At 41.9% G+C, this 12,462-nt stretch overlaps 1 protein-coding gene, 2 long non-coding RNA genes and 2 pseudogenes across 3 annotated transcripts; 2 read left to right on the top strand and 3 right to left on the bottom strand.

Annotated features, from left to right (window-relative positions):
• Window positions 1–97: 97 nt before the first annotated feature.
• On the bottom strand, window positions 98–2,569 carry LOC130700871 (sodium- and chloride-dependent GABA transporter ine-like). The gene is made up of 8 exons (XM_057522848.1): window positions 2,554–2,569; window positions 2,020–2,245; window positions 1,683–1,950; window positions 1,591–1,609; window positions 1,311–1,520; window positions 991–1,244; window positions 545–922; window positions 98–471 (listed from the first exon to the last, which is right to left on the bottom strand). Exons 1-8 carry the CDS (start codon window positions 2,567–2,569, stop codon window positions 328–330), a joined length of 1,515 nt encoding a protein of 504 aa, XP_057378831.1. The 3' UTR covers window positions 98–327.
• Window positions 2,570–3,309: 740 nt separating this feature from the next.
• LOC130700972 (uncharacterized) lies at window positions 3,310–4,441 on the bottom strand. The gene is made up of 3 exons (XR_009003930.1): window positions 4,339–4,441; window positions 3,503–4,268; window positions 3,310–3,431 (listed from the first exon to the last, which is right to left on the bottom strand). It is a non-coding gene; the product is annotated as an uncharacterized LOC130700972 (long non-coding RNA).
• Window positions 4,442–5,166: 725 nt separating this feature from the next.
• LOC130700870 (uncharacterized) lies at window positions 5,167–7,887 on the bottom strand (annotated as a pseudogene).
• Window positions 7,888–8,235: 348 nt separating this feature from the next.
• On the top strand, window positions 8,236–9,555 carry LOC130700971 (uncharacterized). Its single transcript, XR_009003929.2, has 5 exons — window positions 8,236–8,453; window positions 8,532–8,632; window positions 8,685–8,935; window positions 9,258–9,362; window positions 9,542–9,555. It is a non-coding gene; the product is annotated as an uncharacterized LOC130700971 (long non-coding RNA).
• A 125-nt stretch (window positions 9,556–9,680) lies between these two features.
• On the top strand, window positions 9,681–12,211 carry LOC130700869 (vinculin-like; annotated as a pseudogene).
• The last annotated feature ends 251 nt before the right edge of the window (window positions 12,212–12,462 follow it).

Below are 12,462 nucleotides of genomic sequence, written 5' to 3'. Positions count from 1 at the left end.
ACAGAAAAACAGTTGGCGAATGTACATTATCTTGATTTACTAAACTTAAGTTACGTAGGCTCGAGCATAATTTTGCGGCCTTTGATAATTCAAGATGTCTCCATATCTGAATGTATTGAGGTGTGCACTATAATTCGACAGTGAGGAGTTCACGCAACGTTTCAACTTACTTGAATTTTGTGACAGTTACGAACAACTTTGGAGGTCGTTTTTCTAGAGCAGGTACGACATAAATGCGGTCAGGACGAAGGGTAAGAGACGAATACGGACGCAACGAGGTCATAGTGGAAACAATTACGACATTATTAGAAAACGAAACATCCACTGTCAGTCTGAGGTTAGCTGCACCAAACAAATCTCATTGTCTGGATTGTTTGCTGCAGTTCCATGATGAGCTTCATGTTGCTTGTTCAACATTTTTCCACAGCAAGGGCATTCACGAATAGGAGATTTGATGGATGCCTTCAATTTCTAGAGGGTTGCAATTTTTTTTAAATTAACTTAAGCTGAATTTTCATACTTAAAATTTGTATGAGTATCATACCTGGACTATGTTGTTGCCTTTTGCTTTAACAATTGCAGTAACTGCTAATATAGGAATGGCTAATAAAGACAGGCAAGAAATGGCCCAACCCATTCCTATACTCCATCCTGGAAATATATATTGCCCTTTGTTATATGTTGGAGCTTCATAGTCAGCAAGGCTAAAAATCCATATGGCCATAATGAGGCAGGGGGCGGCAACCATCCAGCACCCTCTTATATAGTAGTTCGGTAGTTCGCCTGTCATATCCCGTACGTTGCGGGCCAAACGATTAGCACCGTATACCCATACAATTGCGATTACTTCGAAGAACGCAATATACATCAAAGAAATAGCGGCGGCATAGTAATCAATCAGGGTAAAGAAGTAGATTCCACCCTTCAGAAATAGTAAAAATAACTTAATAAATAACCAAAACATGTTAATTAATAAAATATTCGTATTACTTGCATGACGTTTGGCAGCCCGCATATGAACGACACAAAGCATACCAATAGCACTAGAACTTCGTGACGTTTTAAATGAAGGCGTATCCATCGGCCATAGGCATCTTTAATTGAAGTTATAATTACTTCGACCGTGGCAAACTGACTGTCAATTCCAAGGCATAGCAACATTGAAAAGAAAATGACCGACCATACTTGAGGAAAGGGCATTTTAGACAATGCGGCGGGATAGGCGACGAAAACAAGCCCAGGTCCTGTATAGGAACATAATATAAATGTTATTTTTCTCAATAATAGTTGATGACATTTCTTTGAGTTACCGCTACTAACAACTTCGTCCACGCTTTTGCCTTGTTCAAAGGCTAAATTTCCTAGTGTTCCAAACACACATATGCCAGCTAAAATGCAGGTAACGGCGTCAGTAAGCGAAATAATCAGAGTATCACGCATCAGTCGATTGTCGAAACGGTTATAGCTGGAGAACGCCATCAGGGAGCCAAACGCAATCCCAATAGAATTGAAATTTTGAGCTGATGGGTTAATGTTTTATATACTGTAGTCTAACAGTAAAAAAAAAATTTATATCGCATTTATGGTTACCAGCTGCGTTAACCCAAACCTAATTTAAATTGCAAACGACATATTTAAATAACGTGCAAATTAAAGATTATAATGATACTTTTCATAAATACTTTGGCTTCTAGAAGTGTTTCCCATTTTGGGGAAAAGAAGTAAACGAGACTTAATTCAGATCCTGGCAACGTGAGAGCTCTGACAATAAATGCCCCTATAAACAGGTATGGCAAAGTAGCTGTAACGTACACAACTTTCCCTGATGACTTGATGCCTTTCCACAGACAAAAGTAGACGAGAATCCATGCAACTGCGAGGCAATCGAGGAGTTCCCAGCGCATCGTGCCAAAATCTTCGACTCCTTTCGTCATCTGTAACAAGTGGTTGCTGTGAGGTAATCCAAAAACGTTTATAAAAAAAATCCCAAAATTTTTTACTTTGAATATAAAAAGGTACTCGTAAAATTCTTGCGGGGCGCTTGTTTTATTTGTCTCTTCTTGGTTCTGAGAGCTATTAAATTTGGTCCCATTCCAGCAAAGCTCAGAATTCCAATCATTATTGCAACCCTCCCAAGGTAAAGGATCCATAAAAGAATTGATTAAGTAATACAGAGCCCAAGCAATGATGACATTATAGTAGGTGCATAGAAGAAAAGACATAATCACTGTGGCCAAACCAGTTTCTTAAATTGTAAAGAGATGAAATTTAAGGTAATATAGATTAAGATATTTCATTTAACGTACTAGACTGGCGATTATTATCTATTCTTTGTCAACGTTGTTTTGGGCTCGAAAAATACGGTATAAAAGGCCGAGGTTTCAATTAGTACATTGGTGGCGTAGCTGGTTGGTGAATATCGGTGGCAGTTGGTCTCGTAAGAGAATAACTGCCAGTTGGAACCGGCCGTTTGTCCCGCAAGGGATGAATGACAGGCAGGAGTTTGCGTGGAACTCCTGCTGGTAACTCGATGGCTCATGATCGCAGCCATACCTGGATGAGGAGACATCCTGTATGAAGGGAGACGAATTCATACAGGAGTGGGGCTCGTGGTGATTACATCCGTAGTCATCATCCCAGCCTCAGTCAGAAGATCCTCAGAGTTAAAGTCATGGTTTAACTTAAGCTGGCCTTCAGGGTTAAGACAAGTAATTTGGCATGTGAAGCTAACACTGGCAGGGTTCCCAATTGGCGCCCCATCAGTCTACCAAGTAGACTATGAGCGAAACCACCAATTTTTTTTGGTTTTTTGTCCTTTGGTTATCGCAACAACGAGTAATAAATAAGAAATACTAGAATTTTCAAAAGACTTTTTGTGAAATCCGTATCGCTTTACGACAAAAGTTTTCATTTTCATGATTTAGACAACAGCAGCTAATAATCGGGCTGTGTGACCCTCTTCGACACCTGTAAGTTTTTGTTGGATCCTTACTGTGAAAACACCAGTAGGGCGTACAGTTGTGCGGCTAGCAAGTCAGTAGGTAGACAGGCTAGTGTTTAACTATGATTCAAAACTCCACTTAAAGTGTAAGAAATGCTAAAAAAATAAATCTTAGCATTGCACCCGGATTTATTAACATGTAAAAGGATTCAACCAAGAACGTAAACGACAGAAATCGTGCAGTGGAGAAGCTTCGGATAAATACACCTAATTGGTAAACACAAAATAATTCATTCTTCGTCGCTGGAGGAACTGCTGCTACTGCTGGTACTACAGCTGCGCGATAGCGGTGAAGGTTTTGGTTCTGGCTCCGGCTCACGAAATTCCAAGTCCAATGCAGTCACAGCTCTTCGTAGCCAAAAGGAATCAGCAGTTGCTCCCGCGTCTGGTTTCGTTACGAGTTCTTCGCTTACAAAACTGGCGTCCCATCCTGTTGTTTACATGTTTCATTACAAACTTGAACAACGAACAATAATTTAAGTAAATAATAAGATATCTTACTCGCAATCCAGATCTTTTTTCGGCTCCTTCCTCGGCGACTGAGCAGGCCGATAATAGTCCATCTAAGATCTCGTGTATCAAATATAGCAAAAGCCATCGTATAACACATTTAATAGCAACTTGTATCCAAGATACGGGATACCATGCATGAATTCTGCACGATCAATAACGCGGAGATGTTGAGTATCCTGCCTCCAAAAGTGCAGATGCTGAGAACGTGGAGGTTTTCGAGTGGACAATATTTTTTGTCAGCTTTATTTAGTAAACGTTTTTACTAGTTTTTAGTTCGTTAGTTTTGCATTAGGGTAAGCTGCTTCTATAGTAGAAAAACCCGTTTAGCCTCCTCGTTTGATTTAGGTTCGTCATCATTACAACTGCGTGGTGCAGTTAGTCTAGTATTAAACTTCAGAGTATTTCTACAAAAACGTTTGAAAACAACCAAGATTTACGTGTATTTGTTACGCACGCAACGTAAACCGAGAAGTTATATTTAGTGGTTGCATTTTAGTCTAAAATCCCACTTACAGGTAATACTGACATCTCAAAAAAAACTTCAATAACACCCGGCATAAAATGGAATGCCCAAATTGATTGGGAAACAGAAAAAGTCTTTTTGTTTTAAACAGTACAAACTAGATGACAGCACTGGCCGCTACACATCTCAAGGGTTCTTCCACCGAAAGAAGAGAGGTAGAAAAATCAAAGTTAGCTCTTGTTGCCGCCCATGATGGCCGCCTGACAAGTTTTCCGATTTCCCTAAGTGACACTGTTTATATCAAACAATGAATTATTCCTGAGGCAAGAACGTTAGTTCTGACGTAAGGCCTTATCCCTACCTTATTTCGGGGTGTCAGAGTGATTTTTTTCCGGGGGTCAGAGCGATTTTTGGGCTTCCGAGAAACGAGCGGTCTCCACGGGACGTTTCGGCTCTGCCATTGGTCCAGATGGCCTAAAATAGCAGACGAATTCTTTTCGAGGGGAAATTGGCGAAAAAAGACGGTATTTTAACTCAGCCACCTATTGACTTTGTCTCTACGCTCTCCGCTCTCCGTCTGCGACGTTAGATGGCGCTCACGCAGCCAGGCTTAGCCAGACTTGGAAGCTAAGCTAGCTGATATGGATGCCAGCACAAGTAAAGCTTTTGCCAAGAAAAGAAAAGTAGCAATACCTTTCAATAGCATTATTGCTTAGGGCTATAAGTCTTCGAATTTCATGTACTCCTTCACTGCGGGCCCCAATGAGGTCAAAGCTTGGACCATTCAAGTCAGTCACACGCATGCTTGTCGATATAAGCAATTCTCAAACGAAATTTTTACCTGCTTGTTACAGAAAGGAACGAAAGCGCCACTTGAGTAATCTTAATCCGTGTTAACATGTTTTGTATAGGCTGCAGGGAAGTACCGACAACAAGGAAAACTTTATGTTGTAGAAGATGGAGATATACTGTTGTTCAAGTTCAACGCTGGGGCTGGTCTCACTGCTGGGAAAGACGCAAAAAAGAAAGGAAATCCTGCATCAGCCTTGTACAGTATATTGCAGAAAAATGTGGCGGTCTTCCCTATCCTTTGTTTGCCAAACCTGACACATTTCACTGCAACCTCCTGTACATGTCCCCCGGGTGTTTGTAACTAAGGGATAATACAATCGAAAAGATAATCAAATATTCATACAGTAAGTTTATTGACGAGCAAGACTGCGTGCGAGAGACATGAGGCTTTGTGTGATGACCAATCTGACCGTTGGCAATCGACACTGCAATACTTTACTGATCTGCATCGTGAGCAGCGCTTGAGATTTTCTTTAGTCTGTTTAAATCTTGAACATACGCTCGATGGTAGCGAACGCTCTTGAAACAAAATATTTTTATCCTTCTGTGTGGATGGAAACCTTATTGGTAGTAGCCACTAACTCTTCCATTTCAGCGTCAGTTTCTGTTTGATCTGCATAGCTCGGGGAAACCAATACTTAAAATCAACAGCATAAGTAACTAAAAGTACAAAGCCGTGGACTAGTTTCCCCTGACGGGTATCTGCTTGATGGGCCATGCATTTGAGAATACTTTGGTAGCATTAACGCGCAGTAAATAGTGCAGAACACTTTCTTCTTCCTCTGATTTGACGAAGATAGCACATACTTCGGAGGATGACACTCCTTCAACAAAAATTCGTTTAAAGTCTTCTGTAGCAGTGGTTTGCTCAAGTTTTCGACAATCAACCAACTTCTGTGCCAAACGATGGTCATTGGCACAACAGTAATATCGGAGTCAATGACGGGGAAACAAGTATTGGAAGATGCACTCGGATGAACCACAGATTTTCCAATTTAGGGTCATTCTGAAAAAGTTTTGGTTTCCGCAGTTATTAGACAAAATAATTTCTTCTTTTAAGAAGAAGGTTTACCTTAGATCGTATAATGTATAGAAGATTACCACCCAATACGGTGGACTGGGAAAGCGTTCGAATTATTTCTCTTATACTCCTTTGGGACACGAGCTAGGGCTAATTGTATCATTGTCTGCCTCGTTCAACATCTGACGCGTTGAAGCGTCATAGCGCTCAATTTGACTGTTGTGAGTTGAATCACAACAGTCAAATTGAGCGCTAAGATGGAAATTAAGGTCTTTCAACAGAGTTTCGGGATTCCATGGATTTAATAAGCTGATGTCCCATTTTGCGCGATCTTTCCACTCGAAGGGATGCGGCTCGTTCACCGACTTTGGTAAGATTAGGTGAACACGTCTGTCGTCCTCATTGCAGGAAGTGGGAACATCAGCTACTTTAAATGGCCACGGAAATGTCAATTCTTGACAAATCACACCAGCTAAAAGTGCCACACCATACCCCGCTTGAGACGGTGGCTCCCTGTCTGTTGACAAGATAATGTCTATTAGCAGTTAAATGTTTGATTGGTCAGTTATACGTGTATGCATTTACCGTCTAGTGCAATTCCTGGTAAATCAACATGGTAAAAGTCTTCAAGCTCGAGGCATGTTAGAAAAGCTGTTGAATTATCCTTGGGTCTGAATGGCGGAGGAAAATGGAAGAGTGTAGAGGAAGCATGAGCCAGAAAACAATACGACGAGATCACTGTTCGCGCTATGCCACTTGTTAGATACACAGCCGTTGTTTAAAGGTCAAAATTGTGATTTTCTAAAAGCATGAAGGATACTTCTATATTACATCCATCGTAACTCGGTTCAAAGTGATCGATATAACGCACAGTCGCAACACCTTGAGTAGCCAATACTAGCCGTAGCGGCCCATCTTCTTTATTTGTGTGTAGAAGTTTAATTTTCATATGGAGGACCCAGTCTCCCTTCATACAGGCTTCAAGAGTATTCCATCCAAGTTGCAGTGACGGGGGAGGAGGCGGATGTTCCACACATTCACGATTGGTTTCAACAGGTTCCACTCGTGCGGTGAAAGAGCTTACCAATTGTAGTATTGTGGTATTGTCACGCCACGGAGATGAATGAGTTAATAGAATTGCGTGAGGATCGTCGGCCAATGCGAGCCGTGCAGCACTGAGAATGTTTGCCAACCCAACATGATCCGGCAGTTTGGAACAGTCTACAACGTTAAATAGTTCTGTCCACGTCTTGCGAAAGCAAAGTTCTAAGGGATCGCCAATAACAAATCTATTTAACGACGACGTGGCGTTCGACAACCATTTTTGGAAGTTTTCAATTTGATTGTGTAAGCCTCCCTTGCAAGAGTTGAGAAATATATATCGATTAAAATATGTTTCAAAAGGAAAAAAGGAAGAATCCAGTGCCCATCGACCAGTTTTTGGATTTCAAAATGTTGGATTAATGCAGGGCTTCAGATGTTGGCTTTCACAGTAAATCCTTGTTTCAAAATAGGTACGGATTTCCTTGGCATTTTTTGTTGATTTATGGTCAGTGTGATCTGTGATCACAGCAATCATCTACTCCCAAGCTTCAGTCAATGTTGGTTTGTAAACATTGCTTTTCGATTTTGTAACTTTGTTTGACACAATTCCATAGATGTGGTTGATAATTGATTCATATCTATTGAAAGAACAAATATTTAAAAAAATATTTCTACTATATATTGTTAAGACATACCTTTGATCGCAAATTTGTTGTATAAAGTCTGCATTCAAATCTGACATTGATGAAATCCAGGTGCCCCAAATAATCTGCAGCAAAACCATTTAACTTTTTACTGGAACTTTCAAGTTGTGTGGTATTTGCCCAACTAACTACTAGTCTCCCAGTCAGCTAAATCCAAGTAAATTGTCTCAACACCTTACATTTCATCGTTGAAAAATAAATTACAATCAACACGGGATGGATACTTGGTGATATTCACGGCTGTAGGTGGCGCGACACAGGCGCTAACACTTGCGTTGCCAACTATCATGTAATGCAATCTAGTACGTGCAAATTGTAACTGCATCCGCCTCCCTCTCCATCTTGCCGAAGGCCCACGCGACAGCTCTAGTTTCGCCGATGAAGTTAAATAACAGGTTTTTTCAGGGCCACGATATCGTTTTGACACGCGCTTTACGAACCGCTCCAACCCTTTAAGGCAAGAAGACTCGATCCAGTGGATGCTATATGTTTCAGAATCTATTGTGTTCTACTGGGCTTCACTCTCTTACGAAGCGACCGATTTGTTGTATTTGAGTTGTGTTGTCTTGAAATCCTGAGTTGACGACGCAGTGGCAATCTTATTTTCGATGACAAGCTATACTGCTCTCCTTAAATCCAATTTTTCACTGTGTATACTCATTGTTGATATCTCATTTTATTTCAACCACACTTCACCAAATTCTTGTGATGATGGCGGCTAGCAATGTGAATTCGAACCACAGTACACCTCACTTGTCGAAATCAAATGCCACTTTTGTTCCTAGTAAGAATTCTGAACAGACAAGTGCCATGGATATTGAGCAGCTTCAACACATGATTAACTGCACTGTGAAAGTTTGAATCTAAACATTTGCTGGAAGCTGGTCTAATGTGTCATTAAATCTATCACTCTATTGTGTTATTTATTTGTAGAAAAACCCCAAAGCGGAGCTAAGTAAATCTGATTTGCTTCGTTTACTGGGCTACCTTGAAGGGGAGCTACAGCCAGAGATGTAGTGATTGCAACACCAAAGGTAATAAGTGAAATGTTTATACATAATTTATTGATATATGATTTGCTTTTAGGCTGAACGTGTTACACAGAAGTCAGTCATGCTCGTTATGGAGGAATTTTACCCGTCAACGACCCGTTCATCGCCCTCCAACGCGATTCACGCTCTGCCACCGTTGGCGGCTCGTCTACCGATGATACGGCTCTTTTAAAAGCTGTTACCGAAGAGCCAATGGCAGCCCTAGAAGCCCTCGTAGTCCAACACCGAAACTCTCATGTTAATCTCATTCAAGCCATGCAAGACGCCGAGGCACGCCACTCACTAGTATGTTAGCTGGTTAATTCCAGCTATCTCGTTAGATTTTGTGCATGCATCACCTATTTTTGTTTTCGCATCTCACTGAGCGTAAAGTTAAGGCTTTCCCTGCACGCCCGAAATTCCAGGCTTGGCTCACTATTTTCAACGCCAACGGGCTCGATGAATTGTGTTGGAAAATGTGTGAAACCTGTTTGGAAATTCGCGATGATTTGCTTTTTGTTTAAGTTTATGTGTCCCTTATGATCCTAGATTAATCAGTACAGTGTAGGCACACTACCCTCGTCTCTGCCACACTTTCCCTATTTTCTCTTGGGTTTCTTACCATTAGGTACTTCGTGAATTAGACGACGAGAGAAGGAAGCATGAGCATGACACAGCCCAAGGTGACGACATCACTTAAGGACTGGAAAAAGAACGGACGAGACTTCGAGAGGTAAGACGATAGGATGGGCGACTGACACGCACTTGTGACTGTAGTTCAGGCGTACATTTGCTTTTACCTTTTATACTTCGGTGTATTTCCACTTTTTTCTCTTTCGTCTTTTTTCATTGTTTATTTAGTCATTATACTGTTTGAAAGGAGAAAATAAGTTTTAATATAACTTCATCTAGGAATTGGAAGTGGTGGCTGTTGGTCTCGAAAGAGAATAACTGCCAGTTGGAACCGGCCGTTTGTCCCGCTTCGGCTTAGCCCGAAGCATCCGCCACAAACTGGGAGAATTGAACAATTTGGTCCAAACGGCTGTGGCAAATGCAGAGAAGTATGTTATCTAGCAACCTGCTCACACGATAGCTGGACGATTGGAGCAAGCTCGCCGTTGGTTGGCCAATCCAAGCGTCGATGATCGTGGACTACAACAGGCCATTGCGTTGATTGTTGAAGAAGGAAGAAAGGTAGCACAGTTTGATTCTAAAATCCTCATCACTTGCATAATACGTAGCGCAAACTTGTAGGTTACCCCAAGGACTGCAATGTGAACAACGTGCAGAAATTCTAGCCCTTTGTAATCAAGTTGATTCGCTGTCTCCTCAGCTTGGGGACCTGTGCCGTTCTGGACAATGCAATTCGCCCCAAGCTCAAGCTGTTGCCAAGTAAAGAAAAAAATTTATGCTGGTTAGTTTTCAACTTATTTAAGCTATCGTCCTCTTTAGGTTATTATCACAAAAACTGGACGAACTCAAAGATAAGATTCAAGGAGCTTTGGTCGATCGCGTAGTTGAAGATTTTATCGATATCACAACACCATTGAAACAGTTTACCGATGCAGTATTGGCTCCGGAAGGTAATAGATTACAAAAATTTCACTATTTAAAATTATTATGACTGATTGGCCATATCGTTCAGGAACTCCAAATCGCGAGGAGAATTTCAAAGACAAGGCTGGAGCATTGAAGGGATTTTCCGCCCGGGCTGCGCAAACCGCTCGGATAGTTGCTGCTGGTGGTAACAATGGTAATAAAAAACTATCAGAGGTTTTGAACACCGCGGCCGGCTAAGTGGAAAGTGTAACGCCTCAACTGGTTAACGCTTGTCGAATCCGGATGACCTATCCGGCAAATAAGGCTGCAAATGAGCATTTTGAAAATTTGCGTCGCCAGTACGCCGATTCCATCGCCCGCACTCGCCAATTGTGCGACGAAGCTTTAGATTCGGCCGCTTTTATTCAACAGTCAGAAGAATTGATGCGCCATTGCACGGCAGAATGCGAAGATGCTATCGGCCGTCAGGAAGCCCAGCGGTTAGTCGACGGCACCTCGCAAATTGCCCGTCTGGCTAATCGTGTGCTTATGGTAGCCAAGCAAGAAGCCGACAACTCGGAGGATCCGAAGTTCATTGGAGAAGTGACTGGTGCTGCAAACCTCTTGCAAGCAAGTATGTCTGCAAATCCTATTTTCATAAATGTCTAGACATTTCTTACGTTATTCTGAATTGCAGATGTCACCCCAATGGTTCAGGATGCAAAATCTGTGGCAACTAACATGCGAGATCAAGGTTCAATCAATCAGTGGCGCGATTCGAACAAGAAATTATTGGAATCGGTTGGCAAAGTACGCACGATAAGGCCGTTGCAGGACCTGATCCCATCCCGCCGTCTCCGGATGTGTCCTCACTTAACCTGAGTAAGTAAATATTTTCAGTTAACTTGAATCGTGTTTAACAAATTGTTTTGGTAACAGATGCACCACCCCATGTCCACCATTGCCCGGCGGTGAACATCCACCACCAAGGCCTCCTCCTCCTGAGACTGATGATGAAGATGAAATGTTCCGGCACGCACCCCAAGGAGATCAGCCCATCTTGGTATTACATTTTCGCTTCAATTGAAATAACTCAGAACTTGAATGATCATGTGAACCACCAGATGGCTGCTCATGGATTGCATCAAGAAGTTATGCAATGGTCTTCCAGAGATAACGAGATCATTGCCGCCGCAAAAAGGATGGCTCTTTTAATGGGCCGTTTGTCTCAACTTGTTCGTGGAGAAGGCGGCAGCAAACGTGATTTGATTGCTTGCGCCAAGGCCATCGCAGAAGCGTCAGAGGAAGTGACAAGACTGGCCAAGGAATTAGCCCGAGAATGCACAGACAAGCGAATGCGCACTGTAAGTCGTTAGCAGAAGTTTGCACTTAGCCATATATTGACTCCTCATTTTTTATTTTGTTTGTCTGTTTGCTCAATGTCAAGGCATTACTTCAAGTCTGCGAGCGTATTCCGACCATCGGCACTCAGCTCAAGATCCTTTCGACTGTCAAGGCAACTATGCTGGGAGCCCAGGGAACGGAAGAGGACCAAGAGGCCACCGACATGCTGGTTGGCAACGCTCAAAACTTGATGCAGTCAGTCAAGGAGACAGTGCGCGCAGCCGAAGCTGCTTCAATCAAGTTGCGCACAGACGCGGGCATTCGCATGCACTGGATTCGTCGCAACCCCTGGTATCACTAAACAGAAATCAGGAGTTTCATAACCCTAAAAAAAAAAGTACTGCCATGAGAATCTTTTCGTCATCCATACAATTTATTAAAGTTTATTTCTTTGAACGCTTTTGGCGCAATCATTCTCATTCATCCAACCGCTTTTACTATACATTGTTATCGTGCAATGTCACATAAAAATTCCTCTAACCACTCTTGAACCTATCATCTTTTGTTGCTCGATTTTTGATGTAATGTGGTGGTCTTTTTTATTATCATCGGCCCTGATAGAACTTAAAATCTTCCTGTAAGGGCTCTATTTTCAATAATCTTTTCTTTACGAACATCGAATTAAACTATATTTCTTCCGCGTGCGCTGAACCAACATAAACCAAAAAAAAAAACATCAGCCACTGCTCGGACGTGCCAAACTTTATGAGGGCGACGAGTTTAATGATAACATTTTGTAGATCCACAACATTTTTTGGAACATGATCTGCTATCTTATATTGTAGCCTCCACATAATACACATTGGGGTTTTAATATCGATGGGGTCCCAAAGTTGTCTACACCGGAATCCTGGCACGGTAAAGTACATAAGGTAAATTAAACATTTGAT

Source organism: Daphnia carinata, chromosome 9 (assembly GCF_022539665.2).
Source record: "Daphnia carinata strain CSIRO-1 chromosome 9, CSIRO_AGI_Dcar_HiC_V3, whole genome shotgun sequence".
Taxonomy (NCBI): domain Eukaryota; kingdom Metazoa; phylum Arthropoda; class Branchiopoda; order Diplostraca; family Daphniidae; genus Daphnia; species Daphnia carinata.
This window is presented reverse-complemented; position numbering and strand designations above follow the sequence as displayed.